This window comes from Pyxicephalus adspersus, chromosome 6 (genome assembly GCF_032062135.1).
Source record: "Pyxicephalus adspersus chromosome 6, UCB_Pads_2.0, whole genome shotgun sequence".
NCBI lineage: Eukaryota > Metazoa > Chordata > Amphibia > Anura > Pyxicephalidae > Pyxicephalus > Pyxicephalus adspersus.
Window position 1 is genome coordinate 5915295 of NC_092863.1, and position 18073 is coordinate 5933367.

Consider the following 18073-nt stretch of genomic DNA (forward strand, 5'->3'; position numbering starts at 1 on the left):
GGGGAGAAAGGGATAGGATCCCAAATCTGGGAATGGAGGGGATCAGGGACAAAGGGTGCAAAAAGGGTCAGAATGAGAAAGGGGTCTGGGCAGGGTGGGGGGTCAGATGGTAAAAAAAGGGGTGTAAGAAGGGGCACTAATTATTTTAGGAGAGGGATGGAAAGGTCTTTGTAATAGAGGAGAGAGATTGGTCTGGAAGGAGAAGGGGTGTAAGAAGGGGTGTTGAACATTTTAAGAGAGGGGTGGAAAGATTTTTGTAATAGAGGGGTTGGTCTGGTAGAAGAAGGGGATTGGGGGGGGTTAGGTTGTGGAAAGGAGGGAGCAGGGGGTATTGAATTGAAGGAGGTTTGGGATGGGAGGGGGGCATGGAAGAGGAGGGGTATCTGGTTGTATGGTGGGGGTAATACAGACACGATTCTTGTCCTATGATTTTGGTAATTGATGTCGGTGACTGGTTCGCTTTTATAGGGACCCCCCAGGGATAAATTCAGCCCCCACCCCCTATTTACAGGGATCTTCCTCTCCTAAATTCCAGCTGCCCGGTGTTTCTATGAGAAGCCCCTCCGGTGATCGCCCCTCCGGGAAGGATCCGGGGGTTCAGAGGCTCTCCGGGATCCGGTAGGGGTGATGATCCATTAAGAGTCCCCTGTGGATGTCAGCGGAGCCGGGTGTGGCCCCGGAAGTGGGCTCCTCCCATGATGGCGGCGGAGTCGGACGGTGGTCTTGTGGCTCCCCGGTACCCCCGTTACTCTCTCCGGGACGGGCTGTGGGTGGTCGTGGCGCTGCTGGTCTTCTTCTCGGACGGGGCGTCTGACCTATGGCTGGCGGCCGAATACCTGCAGCAGCACCGGTTCAGCTGCTTTTGGCCCACCGTGCTGCTGGTGCTGCTGCCCTCCCTGCTCACCCAGAGCCTTAGCTTCAGCTGGGTGGTCACCGATCGCAGCCCCGCTACCCCCGGGGGTAACCGAGCCTGCTGCCGCCTCTGTGCCTGGATCCTGCAGGGCTCCGTCCACCTGCTGCAGCTCGGACAAGTCTGGAGGTGAGAGCATGCAACCTGCAGAGGGATGGAGGGACAATGACACCCAGAGGCTTTATAGGGACACAGACTGACAGGGGGCCACAGACTGACAGAAGGACACAGACTGATAGGGGGACACAGACTGATAGGGGGACACAGACTGCTAGGGGAACACAGACTGATAGGGGGACACAGACTGGTAGAGGGACACAGACTGATAGGGGGACACAGACTGGTAGAGGGACACAGACTGATAGGGGGACACAGACTGGACTGATAGGGGGACACAGACTGGTAGAGGGACACAGACTGATAGGGGGACACAGACTGGTAGAGGGACACAGACTGATAGGGGGACACAGACTGCTAGGGGGACACAGACTGGTAGAGGGACACAGACTGCTAGGGGGACACAGACTGCTAGGGGACACAGTCTGGTAGAGGGACACTGGCTGATAGGGGGACACAGACTGGTAGAGGTACACAGACTGATAGGGGGACATAGACTGCTATAGGGACACAGATAGGGACACAGGCTGCTATAGGGACACAGACTGATGGTGCCTAGTGAGATTTTCTCATAGGTTACCCATTCATTCAGGGAACTCAACTAAACTGGCAGCACCTGAGGGGACACTGCATATGGTTATTCATGCTTTGATGGCAGATCCTAAGTGGTGCTGAATAATGGTATCCGGTGTGGAGATATGTAAAGCACATCAATTAAACTGACAGACCACCAATATGGTAGGACCTGAGGGGAAAATGACTGACCTTTGGCCTATGAAAGTGCTGGCTGGTGGTACACTGCCCAAATAGGACGTCAACCAAATAGCCAGGGTAATAACAGGTAGGACCTAACACTGACCAGAAGGGACTGAAGATAAAGCAATGGCAGATCTTATTCCTAAGGGGGTGCTGAATGATGTTGGCTGGTGGTACACTGCCCAAATGAGAGGAAATGTAGACATGTAAAATGGCAGGACATTACTAGTATGACCTGAAGGGACAATGACCTGAATACATGACCTGATACATAAAGCAGGTGCTAAATGATGGTGGTTGGTGTTACACTGCCTAAAATGTGGAAGACATCAACTAAATAGGTAGGGCAGTAACTAGCAGGACCCAAGGGTACTCTGACAGGTAGATACATTGAGCACAGATCTTGTTCCTAAGTAGGTGCTAGATGATAATGTCCGGTGGAACACTGTCCAAATTAGAAATGTAAGCGACATCAACCACACTTGCAGGTCAATACCTCAGGACCTGAGAGTACACTGAAAGAGTCTAAAAATTCAATGATAAAGCTTGTTCCTAAAGGGAAGCTGAATAATGATGGCTGATGGCACAATGATACACTAAGACTACGCTGCCTGGACTGGAGGTACACTGACCTTGAGAACATTGACTGCTGGTGGTTTCTTCTAAAAGAACATCTGGAAAATCATTGGGACACCAACTGATTTGGAAGAGTACTGGCCAATCACTTAATAAATGGAACTAATTTCACAGGATATAGACATAAGAGACGCTGACTGTTGGGGCATTTTAACCGGGGTGAAAAGATGACAAATGATGGTGGGAGGAATGATGTGATCATGACAGAACTGGGGGTACACTGATACTGATTGAAATGGGGCTTGCAGTGGATAGAACCCTTTTTATGTCACATTGGTGAGAATCTCTTTGTTTTCTGCTTAGGACAACAGGAATTAAAAGGTAACCCCATCTTAAAGATTTGGCTTTAGATTTTTTCAATAAAAAAAATATTTGCATTACTGCCTGTGGTTACAAAAACTTCAGTGGACTTCATAAAGTAGCGTTGACCTCGTTTCTTTTTTTTTTCTCCATTAGATACCTGCGAGCACTGTACCTTGGTCTGCAGAGCCGATGGAACTCTGAGCAGCAGAGCAGACACTTCTACTGGCGCATGATGTTCGAGAGTGCTGACATCAGCATGTTGCGACTCCTAGAGACCTTCCTGAAGAGCGCCCCCCAGCTGGTGTTGCAGCTCTGCATCATGGTACAGCAAGGCTTTGTCGAACCCCTTCAGGGTAAGTGCAATATTAATTATTATGGTTCACAATACACAAGTATACACACTTGCAAGAATTGCAGTCCCCATTCTCTGGTTTCCATAGCCACACCATTATGGGTTTGACCGAAAAAACTCTAACAAGGGAAATGTGTTAAACTTGACCGCGTATTGAAAATAGCTAAATAGCTCTTCTCATTAGTGAAATATGAAATCCTTATCTTGTCTAACAGCTTACCAGTTTAATTTATATGATAAATATATATATATATATATATATATATATAAATTAATAAAGTAGATATACCTATATATGTCTATGTATGTGCATATATATATATATATATATATTTATATATTTATAAATAAAGTAGATATACATAAATGTATATATAAATATATATGTATGTGTGTGTGTGTATATATATATATATATTTATGTATTTATATATATATATATATATATATATATATATATATATAAACTGCTCTGCATTAAATAGATGTTGGAAGCTGCCATTGCTGACTGCTTGGTATTCTGTTCTTCCGAATCCCTGAATGAGTATACAGCTCAGGTGTTCAGTAATTGTGATATCTGTATGATTTTTTCAGGTGTGTGACTGCACCTACTGACACCAACACATCAGATTTATATCCAGGGAATCAGAATTCTGTGCGTTAAGGTCAGCATTGTCAGCTCATATCTCCCAGTATAGTTTCCTGATGGGGTGGGAGAGAGTGGCAGGCAGCCTCTTCTCTTTTCACTGTTCACTCACATGTGGGGAGGAGGGCCAAGAGTAAAGAAGTCTAAGTTGTTTGTCTGAATTTTAGCAATAAATAAAATCTTTTCTACATAAGACATTCAAGTTAGTAACCTGGCTGTCATGACATGCAAAATCTATTATTTTTGTCGTAATTTTCCATGATAAGTATAGGTCCCCTTAAATCTGGGATTGCAGGGGTTTCAGTTCTATTAACTCCAACCAAGACTTCAGTTTCATCACATATAACTGTGAGTGTTTCCAGATGCCCTTTCATATTGGATTGAGGTAGCATAAAATGACTGTGTGATGATGAATAATTTACGTCAGCGGTAATGAATGTAGCTGTAACATCAGTGGGGGGGGTTTGCCTGCAAGGTACATTTTCCAGGAAGTCCCGCATAGATACTTTACCCCCTGATTCCACGTGCTCTAGCCTCAACCTGTTTTCTGTGCTATGCACCTTGAATTAGGGGCTTTGGATGAAAATAGAACATTTTTGTTTGTCACCTTTTTTTTTTTTGTTGCTCTTACTTTCAAACTTTTTTTTCTTCTCTTCATTCTTCACTTTCTTCTCTCACTCTCTATCATGTCTGTACCCTCTTTCTCTCCCCTTTTCATTTTCTTTCCTCACACGTCTCCCTTTTTTCTATTCAGACTAACCTAACGCTCTTATTCCCAAGCTTTAACCATTCTTTTTGAAGTTTCCGTGTTGAATTTAATTGTCTGTCTGTGGTCTTGCATGAGTTTTCTTTTTATTGCCTGGTTGCAGTAGGCAGTCAATATGTAGTGCCTTGGAAAAGGATTCACCCCCTCGGCATTTGTCCTGTTTTCTCGTATTTCAACCTGGCATTAAAATACATTTTTGGGTGGTTAGCAACATTAAATTTACACAACATGTCTACTTCTTTAAAGAGGAAAATATTCGTGACATCAACAATAATTAGGAGGAAAAAAATACTAATCATGATTGTTCACAGGTATTCACACCACGTCATTTATGTCAATATTTAGGGTCATTGTCTTGGAAGGGGACATTGTAGTCTTAAATCTCTGGCAGAATGACGCAGGCTTTCCTCAAGAATTATCCTGTGTTTAGTGACATTCATTTTTATTTCAATTATGACCACTTTTCCTGTCTCGGCCAAAGAAAAACATCTCCACAGCTTGACATTGCCACCACCATGTTTTACTGTGGGAATGTGATGGGTTTGCACTATACCTTGCATTTCCCATAAACAATGAGTTGAATTTTAGACTCATCTTACCACATACCCTTAACCTTTGTAATTGGAGAGTCCATTATATGCCTCTGGGCAATTGCCAAATATTTTCATATTTTTTTTCTTCAAGCAATCGCCACTTTTACATAAATCGTCACATTATGGAGTGTACAGCCTACAAGTGGTCCAGTGGATAGATACCCTCATCTCTGATGTGGATCTTTTCAACTTACCCTTGGTGTCTTTGTTGCATTTCTAATTAAAACCTTTCTTGTCCAGTTTTTGTGTTTTGGTGTGCAGTCTTTTATTATTAGGTTTGTAGTGGTATCATTTTCTAATATTGGATTTGTTCTATGGGATATTCAAAGTGTGGGATCTTTTTTCATAACCCAATTCCAATCTTTACTTTTACTTTGCATATCAGGTACAGATCAGTGTCTATTCACAGTATTCATACGGACATCATGTGAAAAATGGAGAAATATAAATGCACTTCTACATTTTTCATTTTTTATTTAGTATATATTATTTTTTTCCACTTCAGCAATTTAGGTTATAATGCCAAGTCCATAGTCATTTCTTGCTATCTGCTTTTTTATCCTCAGATTTATATTGATTATAAAATTTGTCTAAGCATTCTTCTCCTCCATCCTTTATTAGTATGATTATTCATGCTTAGCGAAGTGATTGTTAACAGTCTCTGGTCAACCTTGCATTATCCAATTGATGAATTGCTTTTCTTTTATTCCTGTGATTTATTTTTCACATCTTTTTACTACTTTCTTTTCTGTTCTTTTGTCTTTTACTCAGGTCTGTCAGCCTCTGCCTCTCTGCTGTCTCTTGCCTGGATGATTGCTTCTTACCAGAAGGTACTGAGGGATTCTCGTGATGATAAGATGCCCATGTCCTACAAGGGGGCGGTGGTGCAGATCCTGTGGCATCTCTTTACCATCGCTGCCCGAGCTTTGGCGTTCTCCCTTTTTGCGTCCGAATTTCACCTTTACTTTGGCATTTTTATAGTGACCCACTGGTGTGTCATGACCTTTTGGATCATTCAAGGAGAGACAGATTTCTGCATGTCCCGCTGGGAGGAGATAATCTACAACATGGTGCTGGGTATCATCTACATCTTCTGCTGGTTCAACGTCCGTGAGGGTCGGACTCGCTGTAGGATGACCGCATACTACATCATAGTTTTGACCGAGAACGTGGTACTCACAGTTCTGTGGTATTACAACCGTAACTTCTTCCCTCTCGGTGACTTCTACGCACTCCTCATCGTCTGCTCAGTCTTCTGTAGCTTTGCTCTTGGCGTCTTCTTTATGCTGCTTTACTACAGCCTCCTCCATCCTAATGGTCCAATGTTTGGGCCATCAAGCAGCAGCTGTGTCTTCACAGAGGGACCTGAGGCTCCACAGGCCACTTTAGTGGATGGCACGGAGAGCCTTCCCCGTACTTTGCCACGGACTACAGAACAAGAAAGAGACATGGCAGTAGGGGACAGGGACAGTTGTGGTCCAGTGTTTCAAGTGCGATCTAGCATTCCACCAACACCTGTGACAAGACTTCCACGGGGTCAAGGCCCTGTCATTCGTATAGATCTTCCACGTAAAAAGTACCCAGCTTGGGATGCACATTTCATCGACCGGCGGCTTCGAAAGACTATACTGGCTCTTGAATATACCTCTCCGGCCACCCCCCGCGTCCAGTACCGCACTCTAGAGACCTCACAAGAACTTACAGAATATGAAACCACAGTGTGACTTCTTCATTTGCTAATACGGCACAGGGAAGACTGTGTAATCAATCTGTGGAGTCTGGCTGGTCAGTGAGTGGCTCTGCGCTGTCTGTAAGGGTCAAGGAGACGGTGGAACGGTCATTTGCAGTTTATTGATAGCTATGTAAAATCACAGGCTATTAAAGAAAACAATTTTATAAAGGTTGGATGCTGGATATAATTTCAGTTGGCCAGTATAATGTAATAATGGAGAGTCAAACCTAACAAGTAGAAGGAGTTCTAATGTAAAAGGCCTTCCATCAGCAAACATCATACGCAGCAGTCCCAGGGGGCTCTTCCAATCCATAATTGTGGCATTGTTGTTGTCTGTGAGCCATGAGTTTGTTGATGGTTTAAGGAAAAACCCAAAGCCCAACAATTAGTGGTAATGATTAGCCAGTGTTCTAAGAAGGTTCTGTTAGGAATGTATATTGGTGAAAGAACAAGGGCCTTGAGCCTAAAACCAGTGCTTGAAGCCCAGTTCCTGTACACTTGGTGCTACACATGCGTTCTTGGTATGTATTTTTGTATACCTGGTTGCATATTGTCTGCAAGTACTCCTTAAACGTCACTGTAGATAGTGTCGTTTTTGTGTATATGGTTGTAAGTAACCATTTCTATCTAATATTTTGGAAACACAAGGATTCCTACTGAATAGCACGATTCTGGCCACCATATATTGGTAAAACTGGCAATATAGTGAATGATCATTATAGAGCTTCCAATTTTCTTTTCTTTGGGGTAGAATGTGTTTTTTTTTTAGGTACAGCACACTAAATAATAGAAAGTATTCACTAAATATTAGATCTTTCTTTTCAGATGAAATTCACTCCAGAATGACGGTGTTCTCTGGACAGTTTGGTCCTTCCCAGAAGAGAATTTAGCTTTGGAATATCTCATGTCACTGCATAGGATAGGTTGCAATGACTGAGCCAGGCTTACAAATTGCAGACAACAATTACCAATTGTTTTTCTGCTTTGTACATTATCTTGTAACCACCATGTGACTTTTCAGCTTTACACCTCCATATCATTGTTTGGTAGCTGTGGCACTTTGCTTCTTTTCCTTTTTAAAGCATTCTTTTATAAACTGGAGTTTCCTATTCTTGAAGGTCATTTACAAGTGGACATTGGTAAATATCATAATAATAATTCTAATATTGTACTACTACTATATGGTCTTCTAAAAGATTTACTGCTGAGAGTACATAACAATGTGAAATTACTAAAGGCAGACAAGAATTTTGGCAACTACAGGGCTCTTATTTTTTACCTTGTTATGCGCTCAGGAGCTGGGAAACAGTGCTTGAGGTCAGACATTTGACAAGGCAATAACTTGAAGAATTTATGTGATCAATGATTTTCAGGCTAGGTTGACACTGGTGGCGAGGTTGTGGTGTGTTTACTTTCTTTTCATGTCAGGGGACTTATGTATCTTGGGAGACGATACATGGTATACAGCAGCGGTTGCCAACCGATGGTCCATGGCTCTGGCCAGTGCGCCCCCGAGTGGGGTCAGGAGAAGGACCCTGCTGGGGGAACGCATGGGCCAGAGCCGCAGACCATGTCCCCCATACAGATCCCAGACTCAGGGTGGTGGGTGGGTTGTCTCTGGACACAACCCACCCACTCTCCCATTGCAGGCTCAGATCTGCGATGGGAGAGTGGGTGAGTTCTGGCATCATGACGTCACTAAAGGGGAAGTTTCTTTCCCTTTGAGTGACACCCGGCTCCCCACACATGCATCGTCTGGAGCTGGTAAATTTAGTGGTCTGTCTGTCCAAAAGGTTTGGCGACCACTGGTATACAACATGAGGTATGGAGTGGGGGCTGCAATGTTCAGTATTGGTACCGCACCCTGCCAGCAGTTATCAAATGTGCAGATACTGGTTCTTTAAGCATAGTGCCAGCTGCAGGGAGACACAGGGATTGCTTGATTGCCCTCATTTTCTCACCCTTTACTGTATGGAGTATCTAGAGCTTCTGTTTTCTCCTTTGCTTTACCATTGCACAATACCCCTGCATCCCTTAGGCAAGGCCAAACACTGCCACATTGGACAGGGTAAGCGTGCCCAGCTCCATGTATGGCTTGATTTGTTTAGTAAGGCAAAACTAACACACTAATCTCAGGCAACCTGGCATCAGCGAGTTATGTGGTTAATGGGTACATAAATACTTGCGTTGCTTGCTCCATTCAGTAAGATTAAGCTGTTATCATATCTTATTTTTCTTCGTTCTCCAAATGGTTTGTTAATCTTTTTAACATTAAAAAATGATCATTGTGCTCTATCAACCTGTCGCAGTCAGTCAGGCTTGATGATATTGCTATTGTCAGACTGGTGAAAGGTGAGTGCTGACTGGCTGCATACAATTACAGCACTTTGATTTTCAGCTTCCTAAATAAACCATCACAAACACAAGGAATGTAGTTTGACAGAATCTGGGACTTGTGTCAAAAATAGTAGAAGGGAGAAAGTCATGTTGTGTTTTGCAACCAATGAGACTTTTATTCATTGTGTTTGTGCTTTTTTTAAGGCCTAATACCTGACCGACAGGCTTTTATATATGCTGTCTGTCTGTCTTAATAATGATTTATTATGAAAGCAATAGACTTGGGAAATAATTACAATGAATGTATAAAATATTTGGTTATGGGCTTCTGAGTGCAATTATAATAGTATGTATGCTGTCTTATTCTTTCATAGTATTTCAATAGGCCGGTTTTATATGATTTCTGCTGCCTTCTTGTATCAAATTTAAGCCGCAGCAAAGGGTTCTCCTCCAGATGTGGACCTATTCTGCCCTACATTTACTACATGATAGTGCACTCCCTTTTACAAATATTTGGAGAGCGTGAGTCTCATTATTACAGTCATGTTAGGTAAAAGCAAGTCTGTTAATTACACATCAAACCCTTATTAGGATTTGTGTATACAGGCATCACTTATTGCATTTAAAACACATTTTAAATGCAGGTCCACCAAGTCCTAATAACCTCAGTAGTGTAGTGTAGATGACAATTCCGTGAATTTGTTTGACCTGCTTTGCATGGAGTATCTTTTTTTCTGAGGAGAGTTTGCTATTCAGGTGAAGCAAGTCAAATGAAGCCTGTTGTGTTCAAGCAGCATTGCATCCCAATGGAAAAGGCAGCGTACTCAACAACTCCCATATACACAAGGCCTTACATTATTTAAATCAAGCAGCTACTAAATACTGAAATCCTGAAAACTGACATTGCTGACCTCTTTGTCATTTGCCGCCTCTGGCTTTAGCATGTTCTAAGTCACACATTTGTATAAAGTCTTAATAAGTAAAAGAGCAATTATTAACAGCAGACAGCTGCTTAGAGCATCCAGGTCTGTAACATTCGCTGTATTTATACCTACATTCTAACAATGATTCATGGTTGATTCCTTTTTGGTAATGCCCCCACATGCTTGTTCATTCTTTAGCCTAAAATTCTGTTCTGCCTCTTCTTCCTGCTCCTGCACAATAATATAACTTTTGCTTTTCATGGGAAAGGATTTTGCCTGGATTCCGCTTTTTCTTTCTTTCTGCATATTCCCCATTTAATTGCATTGTGTAAACCTGCTAGATCACCGTCTTCCTTTTTTCAGCAAGCACAGTACTCCGTTTGTAGGAAAAACCTGCTAAAAATGATTTTCTATTACTTTTAGGGCTTGTGCATTATTCTGCCTGTTCACAGCTGACATTATTCTTGCACTTTACAGTCAGATATAAATAGAAAAGTTAAAATTATGAATTCTACCTGTCACAGCCCCTTTTTAATAGCACCTAGCCTTGATACCTTGCAGCATATATAATGAGAGATATCCTTATGGGAATACTCAGTTTAATGTGCTCATATCGTATGGTGGAGAAGATATTTATGCTAAGCGGTGACATATGGTGTAGGCTAGTAAATTATGGTTTAATACTGAGCTTCAACCCTCCCTCCTTTCTAGCCTTGTTTATAAGGCTTCCCTCCTCTGCTCTCGTACCTTGCTTTAAATTCACTACACACTATCTGCTTCTTACAGTATGCATTTAAATCTGCCAAATCAGGTAAAGTCCTCATCAGTTCTTGGCCATCCAGAAATTTGTGGCTTTTTCCTTCTCAGAAAAACTGGCCCTGGCCTACTCCATTCATTCTTTTTATTTCAGATATTAGAATCATGGCGGCTCAGCATTGCTTGTGGTTGTTATCCAATGCAGTCTGTATAGAAACAGTCACTTGAAAGTGGCATCTACCCTTTCAAGCATTATGAAATCTATACAAATCGCATACAGGTAGTCCCCGGGTTAAGGACATCCAAACATACGGACGCCTCCTAGATACAAACGGGGCTTCTCTGCTCGCTGTGTGCAGAACGGACGCTTGAAGGGGGGAGGGGGCGGTTTGCATGACTTGCAAAAGACATTTTTTGCTAAACACAGCTGAGGTTGTGGGTGATCTTCGGGGACTGAGCTCTTTCTGCAGCCTCTTGTAATTCTTTAATGTCCAAGACAAACTCTGCAGTTGTTTCTTTTAGCATATCAAAGCACAGCTTGCTTCAGAAGGAAATGAATGTCTAGGCTCCCCAAAGATTTTTTTCTTTTTTGCTTTGTTTGTGATTAACTCACAGTGAGGATTTTATACAGTAACTGACACCATGCTGCCTAATAATACGTTGAGACAAACATCTGTCCTAATTGCATTTATTAAAACAATGTACCAACTTACATACAAATTCAACTTAAGAACAAACCTACAGTCCCTATCTCGTATGTAACCCGGGGACTATCTGTATTTTGCTTGCATCAGGGCTGAGAGCCCTTGAGAGTCAGAAGCCCACAACCCCTGATCTGCCTGCATTGCATAGAGATGATATCACAGGGTCTAAAATAATATATGTATTAAAAGCTTTTTTAGTTTTATTTTAAAATTATATTTTGCATATTTGTCAAAGGGAAGGTAAAATATTGGGGGACTATACTTCCTCTTTGATAAACACATATCAGTAAAATTGTAATGTTGGTGGTAGTTGTGGGTATGCACAGGTCAGATTGTCAGATTGAATAGGTCTTTGTGTCTTGTATTTGGTGTTATTTGTCTGAATACAGCAATGTGACATTCACCAATTTATAGTGCATGCACTTATCTTTGTCAGCGTCTCCACTTTTATATTGCACTAGATAAAAGTTATAATGACACTGGAAAACCTGGAAAACCTGTTTGTGAATGCTCCTGTAGCATTCTGACATTGCATTGACATTTGCCTATTGTGTCCTATAGTCAGAACAGGCTGAAATAAGGCTGATGTATTGTATTTGGATTTATGCCAGGAGGTCGTGTCTTGGACACTTCTGATTCCAGGAACTCCTAGGCTGGTTCTGTTCATTGTTTATTGCTGAACATAATGCTGAGGGATGTGTGAAATGAAATCACAGTGTGAATTGTGGGGGCATTTAGTTATTACAATGAAATGAGGCACATATGTGTATTATAACTTGTGTAAACATGGTGGCTTATGGCTTGCACATATCTCACCAATCAAAGGTCCCTCAGCTGTGCAGTAAAAGCTGAACAAGATGGCTTCTACAGTAACCATATCAACATGTCCCTGTCTATAATTAATTCATTCAGGTTTATGGATTGCATGGCCAGGGACAGCTTGAGTACCGCATGTTCTAAAATCTGTGCATTTATCTTTCCTCGCTTTCCCTCGAAGAAGGCGTTCGACTTTTTAGAAAGCTGGAGCAGAGGGAAAACAACGTGTCCTGCTGCCCTGGGTGGGGGCAAAACAGGCTTTTAATGTCTTGGAATTCTACTAATATCGAGTCGTAGTATTGTAATAGCAGACCGCGCTAAAATCCACTAATGGCATCTTAAACAAATGTCCCAACATCTTCTTTGCCCACTTGAATTAGAATATAGGAATGCACATCAGTGGATCTCACAATGAAGAACCTGATGTCTCTGTGATCTGTTGTTTGATTTTCAAGTGATTGCTAGATGCCATTGTTAGTGTTGAAGCAGATTAGTATGGATGTATTAATAGTGTGTGCTTCAATGGTGACTGTTGTGCCATCGCTGTGCAGATATATTGGATGGTGGGATAGGCTTCTTCTCTGTTTAGGTCGTATAGACAAATTTAATATAAGTTGCCAATATAATGCAGTCCTGAACCACAAATATTGGGTAGACCAGTGTGACTAGTTCATATATCAAGGTGGCAGTGCCAAAGTTATTGTTGATCAGGCAATATTGGAATGTTTGTTTTTGTACCTTGTAATGTATAATGGAATCACTTGATCGGGTGTAAGTTACTGTTCTGCGTGTGTTAGTCTTGGTTGTGGTCCACATCCTCACACTAATGGTCACACTGTAAATACGGACTAGCTTTATATACTTTACAGATTAGGCTTTGCAATGGTAGAAGACTTTCATAGTATGATAATTGTTTGAGAAAAAATAATTTGTTTAACAGTTTTGCACATATTTCTTATACCATGCTGCTAATTTTACTTTTTTTTTGTTTGTTAGATAGAGATTGACAATTTTCACTGCCATGTTCTCCGCTGCTTGCAGGTTTGCAGAAAGGAGATGAGCATGAGCAGGAAAGCTTCTCTGGTCAATATTGTATTGAAAATACAGAGAATCTCAACAGCTTGTGCTCATCTCCAATTCTCCCCAACTGCTTGTCAATTGTCCTGGGAGGAATAGATTACATTGGTTACCGGCTGCTACAAACCCGTCACTAAATACTGGTAATAAACATATAATCTACATTATATAATAACCGTTATCATACAGGTATAACACTGCAATCCTAATACAGACATTTCTTTATATACTATTCATGAATGAGAGCATAAAGAAAGCAGAGCGTGCATTTATATATACATCTTCTGATGGTAATTATATTGTTATGAATATTGTATATAATAATTATTTCTGGCAATATTTGTCTGTGGTACAGTCACCACAATCAATATCTTTGTATTTGTAAAATGTTGAAGGGTTGGAACATCTAATGTCTTTGGTGAGGAGATCCTCTCTCTCTATTGATGGGACAGAATGCCATGGCAAATCCAAAATGTTCAAGTTGTCGCAGAAACAATAAGATCAATGGGTCTGGTGACGGCTGTCTAAAGATGGTACATTTCTGTTACTGTAAATGATTTTTCTTTATCACAGCGCTGTCCAGTTCTCTCGGGAGGGGATGATGAGCAGGAGGCACCCCGCTGCATCCTTTTCTATAGGATATAATAATGGTCTTCTCTTTGGAATGACAGCAGGGGCCCGCTGCACACGCAATAGATTTTTGCCCAAGGTAAACAATAGTGACATCAGTCTGGTGTGTGTACATAGCTTAAGAGAGGATATCCTTTCACTTTTCCTCTTACTTCCTGCTACTTGATTTTGAAAAAAAAACAATGGAGTGACAACCATTCCATACCTGATTCTTAAGAAAAAAATATTTTGGCTTTTTTATTTTGAAAGTTTTGTGGAAAGGTTTAATATATTTAGACTCCCTGGCTCCTGGGATGTATTCAGCGCTGATCCCAAAGCAATCCCCTATAGATCCAATGTACCATATCACACTTATGGGATGGTGTTTTCAGGAAAATGTCTTATTTTAGAGCATTGTGTAATAAAGAAACAGCAATAAGGACATGCAATATAGGTGAAGGAAACGCTGTAAGTTTTTTCCATAAGCATAGGTATAATTGGAACTTCTCATCCTGTCAGTGTTATTTTTTCAGAGTTTGCAATGCATTTCCTTTGGGTCCTGAGATGTCCAGCTTTCATGCCATTAAGATGGGCACAGTGGGCTTTGCATTTTCAGCAGCTCACTGTATTTATTTATAACCCAATATATACCAATAAATAAACAGCAGATTTGTCGTTTTTCATTGTTTTACTACAGGAGGTAGCACTACAAGGAAAATGTGAAAGCTAAGTGTGTGATTTATAATATAAAGTACTATGATAACATACATAACAACTCCTGACTATAAACTAAATACAAAATCAAAAACAATATATTTAAAATGTTTTAACTTTACAGTCCTGCTCAGCTAGCCTTGTGATTCCCACATTCCTTTTACACTGCAAAGGTGGAAGAAAATAGCTGTATTTCCTAGTTGAGCTTTAGGTCATCATGTGTACCTTTCCTGATGCCCAATCATTGTCTGATAAGCAAACATAGCACCAGAAGCTTTGAAATGACACGAAAAAAATGGCAGAACCAACTTCCTGCCAGTGCAATGGGTACATCACAAGGCCAGCTTAAAAGAATTACAAATCCCATGGAATTTACTATTACCATATATAAATTATTAGCTGCTTAGGTTTAATCTGTTCCCGGACTATGGATAATAAAGTAGTTGTGGACAACAAGCAGTTGTCCCTGCGCTCTGTAGTTGCAAATTGTTTGAAGGAATAAGTTCTAATAAATTCATGTATAACCTGCTGTGTGTTTATATGGAATGGCTAGCAGACCCGATTCTGCTCAACGATGTAAAGGGAAATGGAATTGTAATTTTAGGTCTTCCCTATAAAGATGAATTTCTCCACAATGCCTATAGCTACAGAGGTATATTATGACTTGACGTAAATCGTTTTTATGTATGTTAATATGTCATGGTCATAAGCTCACTTTAAGTTCCCTTAAACAGGATTTTATTAAATTTACTTAATTTAATATGTCATGGTCATAAGCTCACTTTAAGTTCCTCTAAACAGGATGCCAAATTTACAGTCTGGAGGATGTAGTTTTTTTTTCCTTTTGTGCTAGCAATAACAAATGTTATAAAATTCACTTAATATTGATAGCAATGGATTGTACTTTCACTCCTCTTCATATACCTCTTCATTTCCTCTCAAATAAAACTCAATCAACTGATTTGATGTTTTTTCCCCTTTATGTCTCTGTTCAAACAGAACACGGGTCCTAAATGTAATTAGGTTGTGTGGAACTGTAATTAAAATGACTTATCAATGTTGGCTGACCCCTGTAACTACGTTTATACATTTTTAAATCTCAGCAGGAGACTTTCAGGTGGAGTTTTACTGGAAGGACACTTGGTTACCTTATATCCTACCTAACTAACCCTCAGTTTAAATACCATTGTTCTTTCCTTCGTTAGATACACAACTTTTGTTTTAAGATTGATCTTGCATTTTATTTTTAGTTAATGATAACACATTCCTTTATATATGTTCCTGTAATGTCAAAGGTTACATTTGCTCAATGAATCAGAATGGGTATTATTCCTCAATGTACTATGGAGTTAACTGGCTCTGGTTAGGTAACGCCTCTAAGGTTCATTGTGTGAATACAGAAAAGTATGGGGAAAGCAAGAATCCAAGAGAATTATTTTATCATGGTTGATAAGAAGCCGACACATTTTTGGGATTGTTTTTCCTTCATCAGGGCCTTAAATTATGGTTTGCATAGAAAGACGGAATAAACTCCAGCTGCTGAATTTTTTACAAAAAGAATTAAAGATGCCTTCTTCTGAGTTGATTTACCTTTAATTAAACCATACTTATCTTATTACCCAAACCAACATTTATTAGAACCTGGTGAAGAGAGATGTAATATATTATATGATCCCACTCCCGTTGTATCTTCTTCTTTTTGTACAATAGAAGCAGGCTGACAACCAAGCAATTATTACACTTAATAAACAATATCAGTTTGCTGTTTTCTTCACACACACGCATGTCAAACACACCGTTTTCTTACTTTTCTTACTTTTTGCATTTTACAAAAAAAAATAACAGCATGTTATTTTGTCTTCCTATGCATTTTATTTTTCGCACCTAATTGTGTACTTTTTACTATTTTGTCAGATAAACTTAGAAGAACTGCATGGCTTTATTGAAAGGTTCAGAAACAGCCTGGTTTTATAAATGTCACCTTACATGTGTACTAAAAAGCCCCCCCAAGGTGTGATTACTTATTCATTGGGTTGTTTTGGTGATATTAGTGTGGTAATGTTTTATGGGAAATCTTGGAGAGACAATGAGAGTGTCAAAGGAACTGTGTAGTGTATACCCTTCTGTATGTATGGAGAAAACCCCATCAATAAATTCACCACCTATGTCTATGTGACTTGTATGTCTATGGGTGGCATTAGAAATTGTTTATATAGGATGATCATTGTATGCCTGTTGGTACCTATTAGAAAAAGTAGGATTGATATGTGATATACAAAATATAGACCTATGAGACCAGAGCCTATAGCATAAGCCACATTGAGCTTCATTAGACAACATTGAGTTAACAACGTTAAAAGCACGGTAACCCATAGCAGCCGCTCAGATTTCTCTATTTAGTGCTAGATCACTAAAAAGTTTCCTATTGGTTGCAGTGGACTCCTAAAATTGCAGCTTTGTTATAGTATTTTCTTATTGGCTAAACCCACATGTGTTTTAAAACTTTATCCACAGAAATTTCCCTGAAGCCTTGGTGGCAGAAATGTTCAGTCCACCCAGAAGTAACCTTGTTGGCTAAGTCAGGGCAGGCCTTGGCTTCAAAGGTATAATTGATAAATGTTCCCACTTTTTGTACTGTATTCTTTATATTATAAACCACACAAATCCCATTGGGTAGAGGGATTTCCCTGTAATGACAGTGAGTATGGAAACCTGGGAAGAGGATCACCACCCGATATCCCTGCCTCACATCACAAAATCTCAAATGCCCAAACGTTTGGATGGGATGACCCATTAACATATATTTTCTATTAGACTGGTAAAATTCTTGGAGTGATTGATTCATTAGACTAGATTAAGCTTTCCATGTATATAAGCCCTGACGAAATGACAGCATTGTACCGGCCAGTGATTGGTTGTCTGACTTTTGAGCAAAGGGAGATTTTTTTTTACAAGCTGCTGATTTGTATGTCTTGTGTGCCTGAGTTATTTTTATTCACTGCAAGTTTTGTCACAACTCCGTCACCATCGTACCCCCTGTAATGTGCACAAATTATTTATCATTGGAGCGATATCAGGATTCTAAGAATCTTTCTTTTGTAAACACGGGATCTTTTGTATATTTTTCATTTGGTGCTACATGGAAATAATAAACATGATTTCAATATGCTGTCTCCTTGCCTTCTTTTTGTTTGGTATGAAAAAAAAACACAATCTGGTGCTAGCTAAGAGAATGCGGCAAACCAGTTAATAATATTATTATTACACAGTATTTATGGAGCGCAAACATGTTACGCAGTGCTTTACAAAGTCCATAGTCATCCTAA

The 18073-nt window shown here is 40.3% G+C and overlaps 1 protein-coding gene across 1 annotated transcript; it reads left to right on the plus strand.

The window, feature by feature from the left end:
* The first annotated feature begins 510 nt into the window (after nt 1-510).
* On the plus strand, nt 511-15708 carry XKR7 (XK related 7). Its single transcript, XM_072414291.1, has 3 exons — nt 511-1039; nt 2876-3075; nt 5851-15708. The coding sequence occupies exons 1-3, from the start codon at nt 696-698 to the stop codon at nt 6801-6803; spliced, it is 1497 nt and encodes a 498-aa protein (XP_072270392.1). The 5' UTR covers nt 511-695; the 3' UTR covers nt 6804-15708.
* The last annotated feature ends 2365 nt before the right edge of the window (nt 15709-18073 follow it).